This window comes from Phacochoerus africanus, chromosome 2 (assembly GCF_016906955.1).
Source record: "Phacochoerus africanus isolate WHEZ1 chromosome 2, ROS_Pafr_v1, whole genome shotgun sequence".
Taxonomy (NCBI): domain Eukaryota; kingdom Metazoa; phylum Chordata; class Mammalia; order Artiodactyla; family Suidae; genus Phacochoerus; species Phacochoerus africanus.
Window position 1 is genome coordinate 177,581,103 of NC_062545.1, and position 12,924 is coordinate 177,594,026.

Consider the following 12,924-nt stretch of genomic DNA (forward strand, 5'->3'; position numbering starts at 1 on the left):
GATCAATAGATTATAAATCCTGGTGGAAGATTTTTAATCACTTATTCCTTTCTTTGATTAATTAAACAACTTCTAGTTCATGTTTATATTTTAAGCTCCCAGGAAATGAATATCAATCATAGGCTAATAACAATTTAGTTTATATATGTTAACTAAAAAGGAGGTTCTTTGACATCCTTTATTAATCTACTGACTATTTATATACATATTTTTTTTCCTTTTTGACCACCCATGGTATATGGAGTTCCTAGGCCAGGGATCAGACCAGAGCCGCAGTTGCAACCTACACCCCAGGTGTGGCGACTATTTATATCAGAGAATTATTATTATTATTTTTTTACAATTCTAGCTCTGTGATCCTTAAAAAAAAACAAAAACAAAAAAACAAACTAGGCAGGAGTTCCCTTTGTGACTCAGCAGTAACAAACCTGGCTAGTGCCCACGAGGACATGGGTTTGCTTCCTGACCTCACTCAGCGAGTGAAGGATATGGCATTGCCGTGAGCTGTGGTGTAGGCAGCAGATGAGGCTTGGATCTGGCATTGCTGTGGCTGTGGCATAGGCTGGCAGCTGCAGCTCTGATTCTATCCCTAGCCTGGGAACTTCCATATGCTGAGGGTGTGGCCTTAAAAAAGCAAAAAACCAAAAAACAAACCAAAAAAAAACTAGGAAAAAAGGACGTCTATTTTATTAAGTTATATATAGGCAATGTTAGGTCAGTCTTTCCTTGGCTTTATTCTTTTTTTTTTTTTGGTCTTTCTTTTTTTAGGGCCACACCCATGGCATATGGAAGTTCCCAGGGCCAGGAATTGACCCAGATTACAACAGTGATAACACAGAATCCTTAATCCTTAATCCTTATCCGTAGGCCACTAAAGAATTCCTAAGGTTATTGTTTTTAATAATAGAACTAGCTTAAAGGAGTTCCCTGGTGGCTCAGCAAAATGAATCTGACTAGCATGCATGAGGACACAGTTTTGATCCCTGGCCTTGCTCAGTGGGTTAAGGAATCCAATATTTTTATGAGCTGTGGTGTAGGTTGCAGATGCTGCTCGGATCTGGCATTGCTGTGGCTGTGGTGTAGGCAGCTCCGATTCGACCCCTAGCCTAGGAACCTCCATATGCTTTGGGTAAGGCCCTAAAAAGACAAAACAAAACAAAACAAAGCAAAACAAAACAAAACTAACCTAGGAATTAAGGTAATAGGTTTTTAGAGTCAGAGGGATCTGGGTTTAAATGCTGACAATTGGGAGTTCCTGCTGTGGTTCAGTGAGTTAAGAACCTGACTAGTACCCATAAGGTTTTGGGTTCAATCCCTGGCCTCACTCAGTGGATTAAGGATCCAGTGTTGCTACAAGTTGAGGCATAGGTATCAGGTATCAGATGTGGCTCAGATGCAGTGGTGTAGGCCAGTAGCTATAGCTCTGATTCAGCCCCTGGCCCGAAAACTTCCATGGGCTGTAGGTCTGGCCATAAAAAGAAAGAAAAATGCTGGTGATTATTATTACTTACAGAGTGGTAGAATTAAAAAAAAAAAAAAAAAACCTTTTCCTCTTTGGCCACACTCATGGCATGTGGAAGTTCCTGGACCATGGACCTGCACCACAGCAGTGACCCAAGCCTCTGCAGTAACAACATCAGATCCTTAGCCTGTTAAGCCATAGAAGAACTCCTAGAATAGTAGAATATTTGCGTTTGAAAGGCTTTTTATGGTCTTTTGTTATGGGTCCACAGCTACCTGTATTTTGGTAGAGTCCGTATTTCCTTTTTATGTATACTTCCCTGACATTTTAGCCTGAAATTTACTTTTATATATAAGGTCAGATAACTGTCCTCCATACTAGCTATTTTGTTCAGGTATTTTTATATTTTAATAGGCATTCGTAAAGGCATTAGTCAAAAGTATCCCTGATTCCACTGAAAAACCATTATTCGATTTTGTTTCTATTCTCTATTGATCATTATCTTATTTAATTACTACTACTCCACCATACAGAAACCTGCAGTCTTGGTGTTGATGAATATATGGCGAAACTGAGGCTCAGAGCATTGAAAAATAAGTTTATAAGGCTTAAGGAAACTTTTCAAAATGTTTGTTGACTTTTTCCTTAACTGATTCTCATGCTGATGTAGTTTCATTAACTTGATAAGAGAGAAATCCTGGGGAAGGGGAGAAAAAATTTTCCCTGCACCCTTCTGAGTTCTTAGATGAGACCCTTGAAATGAAAGACTGCTTAAGGAGAGAAAAACAAACTTATTAGCATGTATATCTAATGTATGCATGAGAGATACCTAGGGAAAACAACGAGTAACTCCCTGAGGTGGCTAAGAATTCACATTTAAATAGCATCTTATGGGGAAAGAGGAGGCAGGTGCACAGGGGAGAGTAAATCATTTTTAGGGGAGATGATTCAGGCCTTAAAAGAAAAGATGGAAGGTATGATAGTTTGTGATGAGGTTTGCCTGGGTGTGGTGTGGACTTGTAGTCTCCTTTCTTGTGATAACAGAATTTTTCAATTTTTCCTGGTTGGTTAAACTCCTGGAGAAGGGATTTATGATGATTGAGTTCCTTTTGGAGGATTTGCTTTTAGAAAGATAAGCTTTGTTCAGAGAAAGCCTCTCCCTGTATTTGCTATTTTGAAGTGCCTACAGTTCAAAATCATCAGTATATCAAAGCAGCATAGTCTGGGGCAGCATGTTCTACCTACAGTCATATTTTGGGAGAGCATATTCTGCTACCTGTCCCTGGAATGACAGTATAAGAGGTAAAATGTGAATTATAGAAGAAATAAAACATTCTGACTTTAAGCTAACAATAGTTTAGTTATTAAACTTACTATTATTGTTAAATTTATAAAAATAATTTTAGGTCTTGAATATGATAAATAGCAGTAATTGCTCTGAGTCATTTATCTGCCTTACACCCCTTTTAGTGATGCTAAAAATAACTTCTTTGGTTTCTCATTTATATGTAAATAGCTAGCAAATGCTTTTGGAATCACAACAATTATTAAAGCAAAGGAATTAGGGCCCCTTTGCATTTTACTACAGTCTCTTTTGGCTTATGTTGCCATTTTGCTGCTTCTTTTCCTATTTGATAGTATTTTGATAGTATCTGATTTTTAATTTGATTTCACTATTTTGGGGCAAGTAGAAAAAGTATGCTTTGATCTGCAATTCTCTTATACTTGCATCTAGTTATTTTAAAATCATTTTAATTTTAGGTGGTGAAACAGTTTCGTAGTGGTGGTTACAATACATTGGTTTCTACTTGTGTTGGTGAAGAAGGTTTGGATATAGGAGAAGTTGATCTTATAATATGCTTTGATGCCCAGAAGAGCCCGATTCGTCTTGTACAGCGAATGGGTAGAACTGGCCGCAAACGTCAAGGCAGGATTGTTGTTATCCTTGCCGAAGGACGAGAAGAACGTGTAAGTAGACTTGGGGAAGCGTAATTTGACAATTGAAATTTGAGAAATAGGGCCTAAAGACAAATATCAATCTGTTAACACTCAAAGTCCAAACAATCTCTATGTAATTGTGATTGATTTTTATTTCCCTTTGTATTAGATTCTGCCTGTTCTTTTCTTGTAATTATGAGAATTTTTGACCAGATTTAATTTTATAATTTTTATTCAAATAAAGAAGCATATTTTTGTACTTCAGTATCAATTTAGAGACATCTACATACAAAAATCAGTATGTATTACTTTGTCTTACTATTTCCCTGTTTCTAAGCCCTGTTTTTGTGTTTAGCTTTTTTTTTTAACTACACGGAACTGAGAATGGTTTTTACATTTTAATTGCTTTTTTTTTTTTTTTTTTTAGGGCTACACCTGCATATGGAAGTTCCCAGGCTAGGGGTCAAATTGAGCTACAGCTGCCAGCATACACCACAGCTCACAGCAACGCTAGATCCTTAGCCCACGGAGTGAGGCCAGGGGTCGAACCCACATCCTCATGGATCCTGGTAGGGTTTGTTAACCACTGAGCCGTGAAGAGAAGTCCTGGTTTTTACATTTTAGAGAGTTACCTAAATCAACAAACCAACCAACCAAAGTATATATCAGGGATAAAGTGTAGCTTGCAAAGCCTAAAATATTTACTTTCTGGCCCTAAGCGGAAAAGTTTGCTCATGCCTATTCTAAGTGATAAGGGACTTGAATGATATTCATACTTCGTTATAATCTTGAGTGACAAGCCTTCCTAAATAAGATGTTGTAAATAATATGATTTTGTGTTTGTACACTAAAGTATTAAATTAACTAACTTTTGTAAATCAGTGGGACTGTTTCTGTGGCTAAGTAAATAGTTTCACATTAAAGATTTTTTTCATTAATTATGATACTTTTAAAAATGGATTTCAAGTGTTTTATAAACTCTTTAAAAAAATCATCTTGAAAAATGAATTTCTTTTCCCCCAGCATTTTTATGTGATTATAGCATATTCTTATGTAACATATAGTTTGTCTAGAAAATGATCCCGGTAAATGAAATATCTGGCAGCACTTAAAAGCCTGTGTATTATCACTGAGTGGAATTGGATTTTAATTAATTGTATTACCTTAGGCAAATAACTTAACCTTTCTAGTCAGCTGTTAGTTTTCTTTTCTTTTTTTTTTTGTCTTTTTGCCTTTTCTAGGGCTGCTGCCACATATGGAGATTCCCAGGCTAGAGGTCTAATCGGAGCTGCACCTGCCGGCCACAGCCACAGCCACAGCAATGCCAGATCCAAGCTCATGGCAATGTTGGATCCTTAACCCACTGAGCAAGGTCAGGGATTGAACCTGCAACCTCATGGTTCCTCTTCAGATTTGTTAACCACTGAGCCACGACGGGAACTCCAGGTGTTAGTTATCTTATCTGTTGTCATAATGGTCCACATTTAATGAGTACCTGCTTTGTCTTGGACAGTGTTTCAAATTTTTCAAACACATTATTTTATTTAAACCCTGTCAACAAACCCTGTAAGGGCAATACTAATGCTTTTCTTGTTGTATATAGTTAAAGAAAACTGACATGTAGAGATGAAGTAACAAGATGAAGTAAGAGAATAGTATTTTTTTTTAAATTTATGCTTATGTATATAGATATCAGACTTGTTCAAATATAGCAAGATTCTAAATAAAAGATAGATTTCATTTGTAGGAGTTCTCAGCAGGTTAAGGACCTAACCTAACCTAAGCTAAGGGTAGTCTCCATAGGATGTGGGTTCAATCCCTGGCCTTGCTCAGTGGGTTAAGGATCAGGTGTTGCTGCAAGCTTTAGCATAGGTTGCAGTTGCAGCTCAGATCCAGTGTGCTGTGGCTGTGGTGTAGGCCTCGGGTACAGCTCTGATTCGACTCCTAGCCTAGGAATTTCCATATCCTTCAGGTGCAGCTGTAACAACAACAAAAAAAGATAGATTTCCTTTGTACAGCTAAGCTTCTATCATAAATGGTTTTTTTTTGGGGGGGGTATTTTTTGTTTTTGCTTTTTAGGGCCACAGGTGTGGTATATGGAATTTCCAAGGCTAGGGGTCGAATCGGAGCTGCAGCTGCCAGCCTATACCACAGCCACAACAACACGGCATCCAAGCTGTGTCTGTGACCTATATCACAGCTCACAGCAATGCTGAATCCTTAACTCACTGAGTGAGGCCAGGGATCGAACCTGCATCCTCATGGATACTAGTCGGGTTCATTTCCCCTACGCCACCATGGGAACTCCCTATAATGATAAATTTTGAAATGTTTCATCAAGAGTAAATTGTACAGACTTCAAATTTAAGATGAGAGATTTTTTCTTTCTTTATTTAGTGGCCGCCCTGAGGCATATGGAAGTTTCTGGCTAGGGATTGAAACCGAGCCACAGGGACAACTTACACTGCAGCTGTGACAATGCTGGATCCTCTAACCCACAGTGCTGGGCCTGGATTAAATCTGTGCCTCCACAGCAAACTGAGCTGCTACAGTTGGATTCTTAACCCACTGTACCACAGCAGGAACTCTGGGACAACAGATGATCTATTCTCCAAGTATTTAAGTGGATCAGGGTTTAATTTACTGTTTAGAATAAACTCAGATTAATATAATAGTTGCTTGTTGGGGCTAGGTGATTATTATAGAAATAATGTGATTTGACATTTGTTTGTTTTTGCAGACTTATAATCAAAGTCAGTCCAACAAAAGAAGTATTTATAAAGCTATTTCAGGTAACAAGCAGGTCCTTCATTTTTACCAAGGAAGTCCACGAATGGTTCCTGAAGGAATCAGTCCACAATTACATAAGATGTTCATTGCACCTGGTGTCTATGAACAAGAGAAGACTTCTTGGAACTTGCAACGAAAGTCATCTGTCTTTTCCTCTATGAATGGTAAGTAAGAATTTTTGCATTTGGGAGTTCCCGTTGTGGCGCAGTGGTTAACGAATCTGACTAGGAACCATGAGGTTGGTTGCAGGTTCGATCCCTGGCCTCACTCAGTGAGTTAAGGATCCGGCGTTGCCATGAGCTGTGGTGTAGGTCGCAGACACGGCTCGAATCTGGCGTTGCTGTGGCTGTGGTGTAGGCTGGCAGCTACAGCTCTGATTGGAACCTCCATATGCCGCAGGTGTGGCCCGCAAAAGACAAAAAGACAAAAAAAAATTAGGTTTTTTTTTGCATTTGAGACATACCTTTGTTTTCTTATTGTTCATTAGAAGGTCATATGCTGATATATTTCTTCTTTAAGAAACTCAGTATAGGGAGTTCCCGTTGTGGTGCAGTGGTTAACGAATCCGACTAGGAACCATGAGGTTGCGGGTTCGGTCCCTGCCCTTGCTCAGTGGGTTAACGATCCGGCGTTGCTGTGAGCTGTGGTGTAGGTTGCAGACGCGGCTCGGATCCCGAGTTGCTGTGGCTCTGGCGTAGGCCAGTGGCTACAGCTCCAATTCGACCCCTAGCCTGGGAACCTCCATATGCCGCGGGAGTGGCTCAAAGAAATAGCAAAAAAAAAAAAAAGACAAAAAAAAAAGAAACTCAGTATACATTCTAGGATGTTATGGTTGTTTACTTTGGAAAGGATAAGAGATTAGAAAGGAGACACTGGCAGTACAGAGTGAAGGAAACTCTGTTGGGAAAATTAATAATATCCTATCATACCAACCCAGAGAATCCTCTTTACAAAATATAGAAAAGAAAGAAAATAGTTTTAATATTGAATAAGCATTAAGCCATATTACAATGTGCATTGTAAACAATCCACTAAGATAATACAAAGACAGAAAGAAAATTTTACCCTATTCATTCTCTCAACCAGTTGCAATCCTTTATATACATATTCTTAAGATTAAAAGTAACTTGTCCTCATATAAAAGGACAGCAGCATTTGCTATACATTCTTTCAGTCATTCCAAATTCACCAAGTAATTGAGGTAGCCATTTGTGTTGCCTTTATACAAAGAAATAATAAAACTTCTCTCTCTCAGAGTTCCTGTCATGGCTCAGTGGTAACAAACCTGACTGATATCCCTATGGATGTTCACCACCATTACACCAGATGGTGGTGAAGTTAGACTAAGTTATTGGTTATATTGAGAAGGTGAGAAACAAATCCTTTGGTTTTGTATAGTAATCAGAGTGTTGCTAGCTTAAGAATTTCAGGGATTTTGATGATATCAAGAAAATGTCTTGAAATATTAGCACTTTAAAAATGAGAAACAAAGTTTCTCTTTTGAATTTCACTTAATCTTTTTTTTTCTTTTTGTCTTTTTAGGGCTGCACCTGCAGCATATAGAGGTTTCCAGGCTAGTTATTGAATTGGAGCTGTAGCCTCTGGCCTACTCCAGAGCCATAGCAACTTGGGATCCAAGCCTTGTCTGTGACCTATACCACAGCTCACAGCAACACCAGATCCTTAATCCACTGAGTGAGTCCAGGGATGGAACCCGCATTCTCATGGATCCTAGTTGGGTTTGTTAGCCATGGAGCCACGATGGGAACTCCTTTTACTTAATCTTTAAGGAAGGCTTCTAAAGAGTCATAAAATCATGTAGCTATATACTGAGATTTGGAAGAAATCTTGAGGGTCATCTTATGCACTTACCTGTCAAGGTAGGAATGTTTTCTGCAACATTCTTATTAAATGTGTACTCAGCCTCAAATAGAACATCTCTGTTAATGGAAATTGCATTCTTTTTTTTTTTTAAATGGCCACGCCAGGGGCATATGGAAATTCCTTGGCCAGGTTGAACCCTCAGCCTCTGAAGTGACCAAGCCCTGCAGTTGGGTTCCTAACTCACTGCACCATAGCAAGAACTCTGGAAATTCTCTTCTTTTTTTTTTTTTTTGGTATTTTCTAGGGCCACACTCACAGCATATAGAGGTTCCCAGGCTAGGGGTCTAATCAGAGCTGTAGCTCCGGCCTATGCCAGAGCCACAGAAACGTGGGATCCGAGCCACATCTTCGACCTACACTACAGGTCACAGTAATGCCGGATCCTTAACCCACTGAGTGAGGCCAGGGAATGAACCCAAAACCTCATGGTCTCTAGTCAGATTCGTTAACCACTGAGCCACACTCTTGGAAATTCTGTTCTTTTATAAAGGGTCATTCCATTGTTGAAGAGAACAATGGAAGAATCCTTTTGTTGAAAAAAATCTGTAACTTTTTCTCATCAATTTAGTTTTGGTTTTGTTAACTGAAGAAAACACACACACACACCCACACACACCCACCCCCTGTAAGTTGAGAATTATGTTTTATTCAGGGCATTACTGAAAACTATAGGCCAGGAATTAGCCTCTCAGATAGTTCTGAAGGACTGTTCCAAAGAGGTATGGGAGGTGTTTTGCTGGGAAAAAATAACACAAAAAACAAAACTAGTAGTTGAACATCAAAAGATTCCTGCTAATCACAAAATAGACATTTCAAATTAATCATTTTAGTGTAATTTTTATGCATGGAAAGATGCAAAAGTCTGAGCTCACTGAAATTATTCTTTTGATATTAAGCTCAACTAATTAGGACCAATATCCTATTTTCCTCTATCCTAAAGCCCCCTCCAGGCAGCTGCAATGGCTGATGTCTTAATGGCCCTAATATCCTTTGTTTACTGAAATGGCTGGTGATTTTCTTTGTCCACAGCTTCTAGTTACAAAAAATGGTTTTGATCTCTGGTTTGCCTAGGTGGCAATTCTTTATGTATTTAAGGATAGTATCTCTCAAGTTTGTTCTACTGGTGTTCATACCGTGAAGTTTCCGTCCTAGTCACCTGCTTTGGACTCACTTAAATTTGTTAATGTTCTTTCCCTTAACTCAGGGCCATTAATCAGTACGTTTTGGATATGACTTTTAAACCTGATGTAAATCCACTTAATAGGACTATACCTACCTGTCATAAGTCTTTGCCCAATTTTTGGTTAAAATGAAAAGATAGTATATATTTTAAATTCTCTTGAATTTGTTTAACAGCATCAAAACTTCATTAGGTTGGCATAAATTTTTCTTACTGATCATTTTATTTTTATAAATGTTAATCATACGTTTGATGATTATTTGTAAAAAGTTACTGGGGATGGATGGTAAAATTCTAGAACCTGTCCTTTTTTTTTTTTTTTTTTGGCATTTTAGGTCCCCACCCACAGCATATGGAGGGTCCCAGGCCAGGGGTCTCATTGGAGCTACAGCTGCCGGCCCACCCCACAGCAGTGCAGGATCCGAGCCTCATCTGTGACCTACACCTAGCTGACGGCAATGCCAGATTCTTAACCCACTGAGCAAGGCCAGGGATCGAACCTGTAACCTCATGATTCCTAGTCTGATTCATTTCTGCTGTACCATGACAGAAGCTCCTAGAACCTGTCCTTTTTTTAAAAATTTAAAAAATTTTTTTAAAAATTGAGATAATATTAGCTTATGTTCATTTTTCTGTGCTTTTTTCTTCTATTCCCTATGATATTTCAAGTGTCAATGATTTGTTTTGCCATGATAGTGAATATATATATATATATAATCTTCTTTTAAAAGTTTAAAAAATATTTATTTATATATTTTTGTCTTTTTTTTTTAGGGCCATACCCACGGCATATGGAGGTTCCCAGGCTAGGGGTCCAGTCGGAGCTGTAGCTGGCAGCCTACACCAGAGCCACAGCAATAGGGGATCTGAGCCACATGGATGCTAGCTGGGTTCGTTAACTGCTAAGCTACGAGGGGAACTCCATAAATTTTTTTTTATTTTTATGATTTTTATTTTTTTCATTATAGGTGATTTATAATCTTCTATATATTACTATATAATTCATTTGTGGTTAGAGGTCTGAATTTGTTTAAAGTGGCTAGGAGAAAGGAATACCTTTCTATTTTAAAAGTCTTAGCACCTCAGCTTGCTATATCTGAAAGGGATCTGAGAGATGACCTAGCTCAAACCTCTTATTTTAGAAAAGGTTCCCAAATTAGTCTTTCCTGCCCTCTTTCAACCATTACCCTACCTACCTCATTTGAGACTTAAGCTAAAAACCTTTTTTAGTCTTGGCATCTCTCTCTCCTCCCTTTCCACCCTTCCACTCCCTGCCCCACCACCAGTTTCAGGTGACTTTTATGATACTATTATAATAGGTTATGATACTAGTTTTCATTTGTAAAGTGTTTCCTGACATGTCTTAGACAACAAAATGGAGAGTCTGAGAGCCTAGCTATCTGGTGCTGTTTTGTTAATGAAGTCATTACCAAAGTTAGGTCTATACAGAAGGGTGCACTACTACTTTCAAAGTGGTGAGATGAATTTAGGAGATATGTGGAAGCAGGAAGTGATAACCAGAGTGATTATACTTAGAAAACTAATTTTAAAAAATAAAATCAGTGGCTTAGGAGAAAAAAGTAGACATAAATAGAGAGTTTGAGTTGATGTCATGTATTTTGTGTTTGCCTGGCATATTTTTTTACACCTCTTTTCAATTTTTTTTGAACTTACAGGAATGAGGCAAAATCATTTGAAGAAAGATTGGTTTTTATCAAAGGAAGAATTTCAGTTATGGAGCAGACGATACAGATTAAGAGACAGTGATGAAATTAAGGAAATAGTATTGCCTCAAGTTCAGTTTCTATCTTTACAGAGTGAGGAGAACAGACCAGTAAGTTGAACATGTATGTTCTAGACACTTTTTATAGTGATTATGTAATAGCTTTGGGAGTAAAGAGAATGTATGTCCAGGATCAGAATGTCAACCTAATGTAAAAACTAAGAATGTAATTAAGCAGTCTAAAAAAGAATATTAAATCTAACACGGTAAACTAATAATTTTCTTCTATTCCTTATTGTATATATATTTTTACAGGCTGTAATATATTTACATAAGTTCTGACTTTTCTTTATTACTTTCTGCATATGAACATAATGTGTATAATTGTTATGTTATTCTGCAATATACCATGCTTTGTTTGGCTATTTCCCTGTCTTGTTTTAGAGTTATTTTCAGTATATTACTAATATGCTTTTTCAGTATAAAATCATGAGCATCTTTGTACAAATTTTTTTTTTTTTGGTCTTTTTAGGGCTGCCCCCACAGCATACAGAAGTTGCCAGGCTAAGGACAGAAACAGAGCTGTAGCCTCCGGCTCATGCCACAGCCACTGCAACTTGGGATCTGAGCTGTGTCAGTGGCCTACACCACAGCTCAGGCAACGCCAGACCTTAACCCACTGAGAGGGGCCAGGGAACAAACCTGCGTCCTCATGGATACTAGTCAGGTTCACGACTGCTGAGCCACAACGGGAACTCCTAAAAATATATTTAAAAGGGCATCTTGTTACTTTATGAAATTGTTTTCTTTTTTCTTCTGAAATTTTAAATGAATTAAAATTTAAATGAATTAAATGAATTAAAATTTAATTAAAAATTAAAAAATTAAAATTAATTAAATAATTTAAATGAATTAAAATTTTAAATGAATTAAAATTGTTTACAGTAGGTGGATTATCTGTATATTAAGTATTTTTAATTTTTTTAAATTTTTTAATTTTTTAAATTTTTTCCCACTGTACAGCATGGGGACCAAGTTACTCTTACATGTATACATTTTTTCCCCCACCCTTTGTTCTGTTGCTGTATGAGTAGCTAGACAAAGTTCTCAATGCTACTCAGCAGGATCTCCTTGTAAATCTATTCTAAGTTGTATCTGATAACCCCAAGCTCCCAATCCCTCCCACTCCCTCTCCCATAAGGCAGCCACAAGTCTATTCTCCAAGTCCATGATTTTCTTTTCTGTGGAAATGTTCATTTGTGCTGGATATTAGATTCCAGTTATAAGTGATATCATATGGTATTTTTCTTTGTTTTTCTGACTCATTTCACTCAGTTTGAGAGTCTCTAGTTCTATCCATGTTGCTGCAAATGGCATTATGTCGTTCTTTTTTATGGCTGAGTAGTATTCCATTGTGTATATATACCACCTCTTCCGAATCCAATCATCTGTCGATGGACATTTGGTTTGTTTCCATGTCCTGGCTATTGTGAATAGTGCTGCAACAAACATGCAGGTGCATGTGTCTCTTTTAAGTAGAGTTTTGTTCGGATAGATGCCCAAGAGTGGGATTGCGGGATCATATGGAAGTTCTATGTTGTATAGTAAGTATTTTTTAAATCAGCCTTTGATATCCAAGTATGTGTTTTTTTATTATGTTAAAAATTGTTAATCAAGACTCAAGAACTAGCAGCTGGAGTTCGTCAGCTCTCTCTCTGTGAATGGAGACTGTGGCAGGATCATCCTTTGCCTACATATCAAGTCGACCATTCAGATCGATGCCACCATTTCATAAATATTATGCAAATGATAGAAGGAATGAGACATGAGGAGGTAGGGTTCTACTATACTTTCTCTTGGTGGGGTATGATGGTGAAACTAGAATACTTAATTTTTATTCTTCTTAATTTGAAGTCATTATTATAAGAAATATGAATTATAAATAAT

At 37.6% G+C, this 12,924-nt stretch overlaps 1 protein-coding gene across 1 annotated transcript in view; it reads left to right on the forward strand.

Annotated features, from left to right (window-relative positions):
- Positions 1 to 12,924, forward strand: part of FANCM (FA complementation group M) — a 65,105-nt gene that overhangs the window by 26,488 nt on the left and 25,693 nt on the right. Inside the window, exons 10-13 of the mRNA XM_047767254.1 lie at positions 3,224 to 3,430; positions 6,141 to 6,354; positions 10,931 to 11,088; positions 12,655 to 12,810. Coding sequence (XP_047623210.1) covers positions 3,224 to 3,430; positions 6,141 to 6,354; positions 10,931 to 11,088; positions 12,655 to 12,810 — 735 coding nt within the window. The remainder of the gene's footprint in view (positions 1 to 3,223; positions 3,431 to 6,140; positions 6,355 to 10,930; positions 11,089 to 12,654; positions 12,811 to 12,924) is intronic.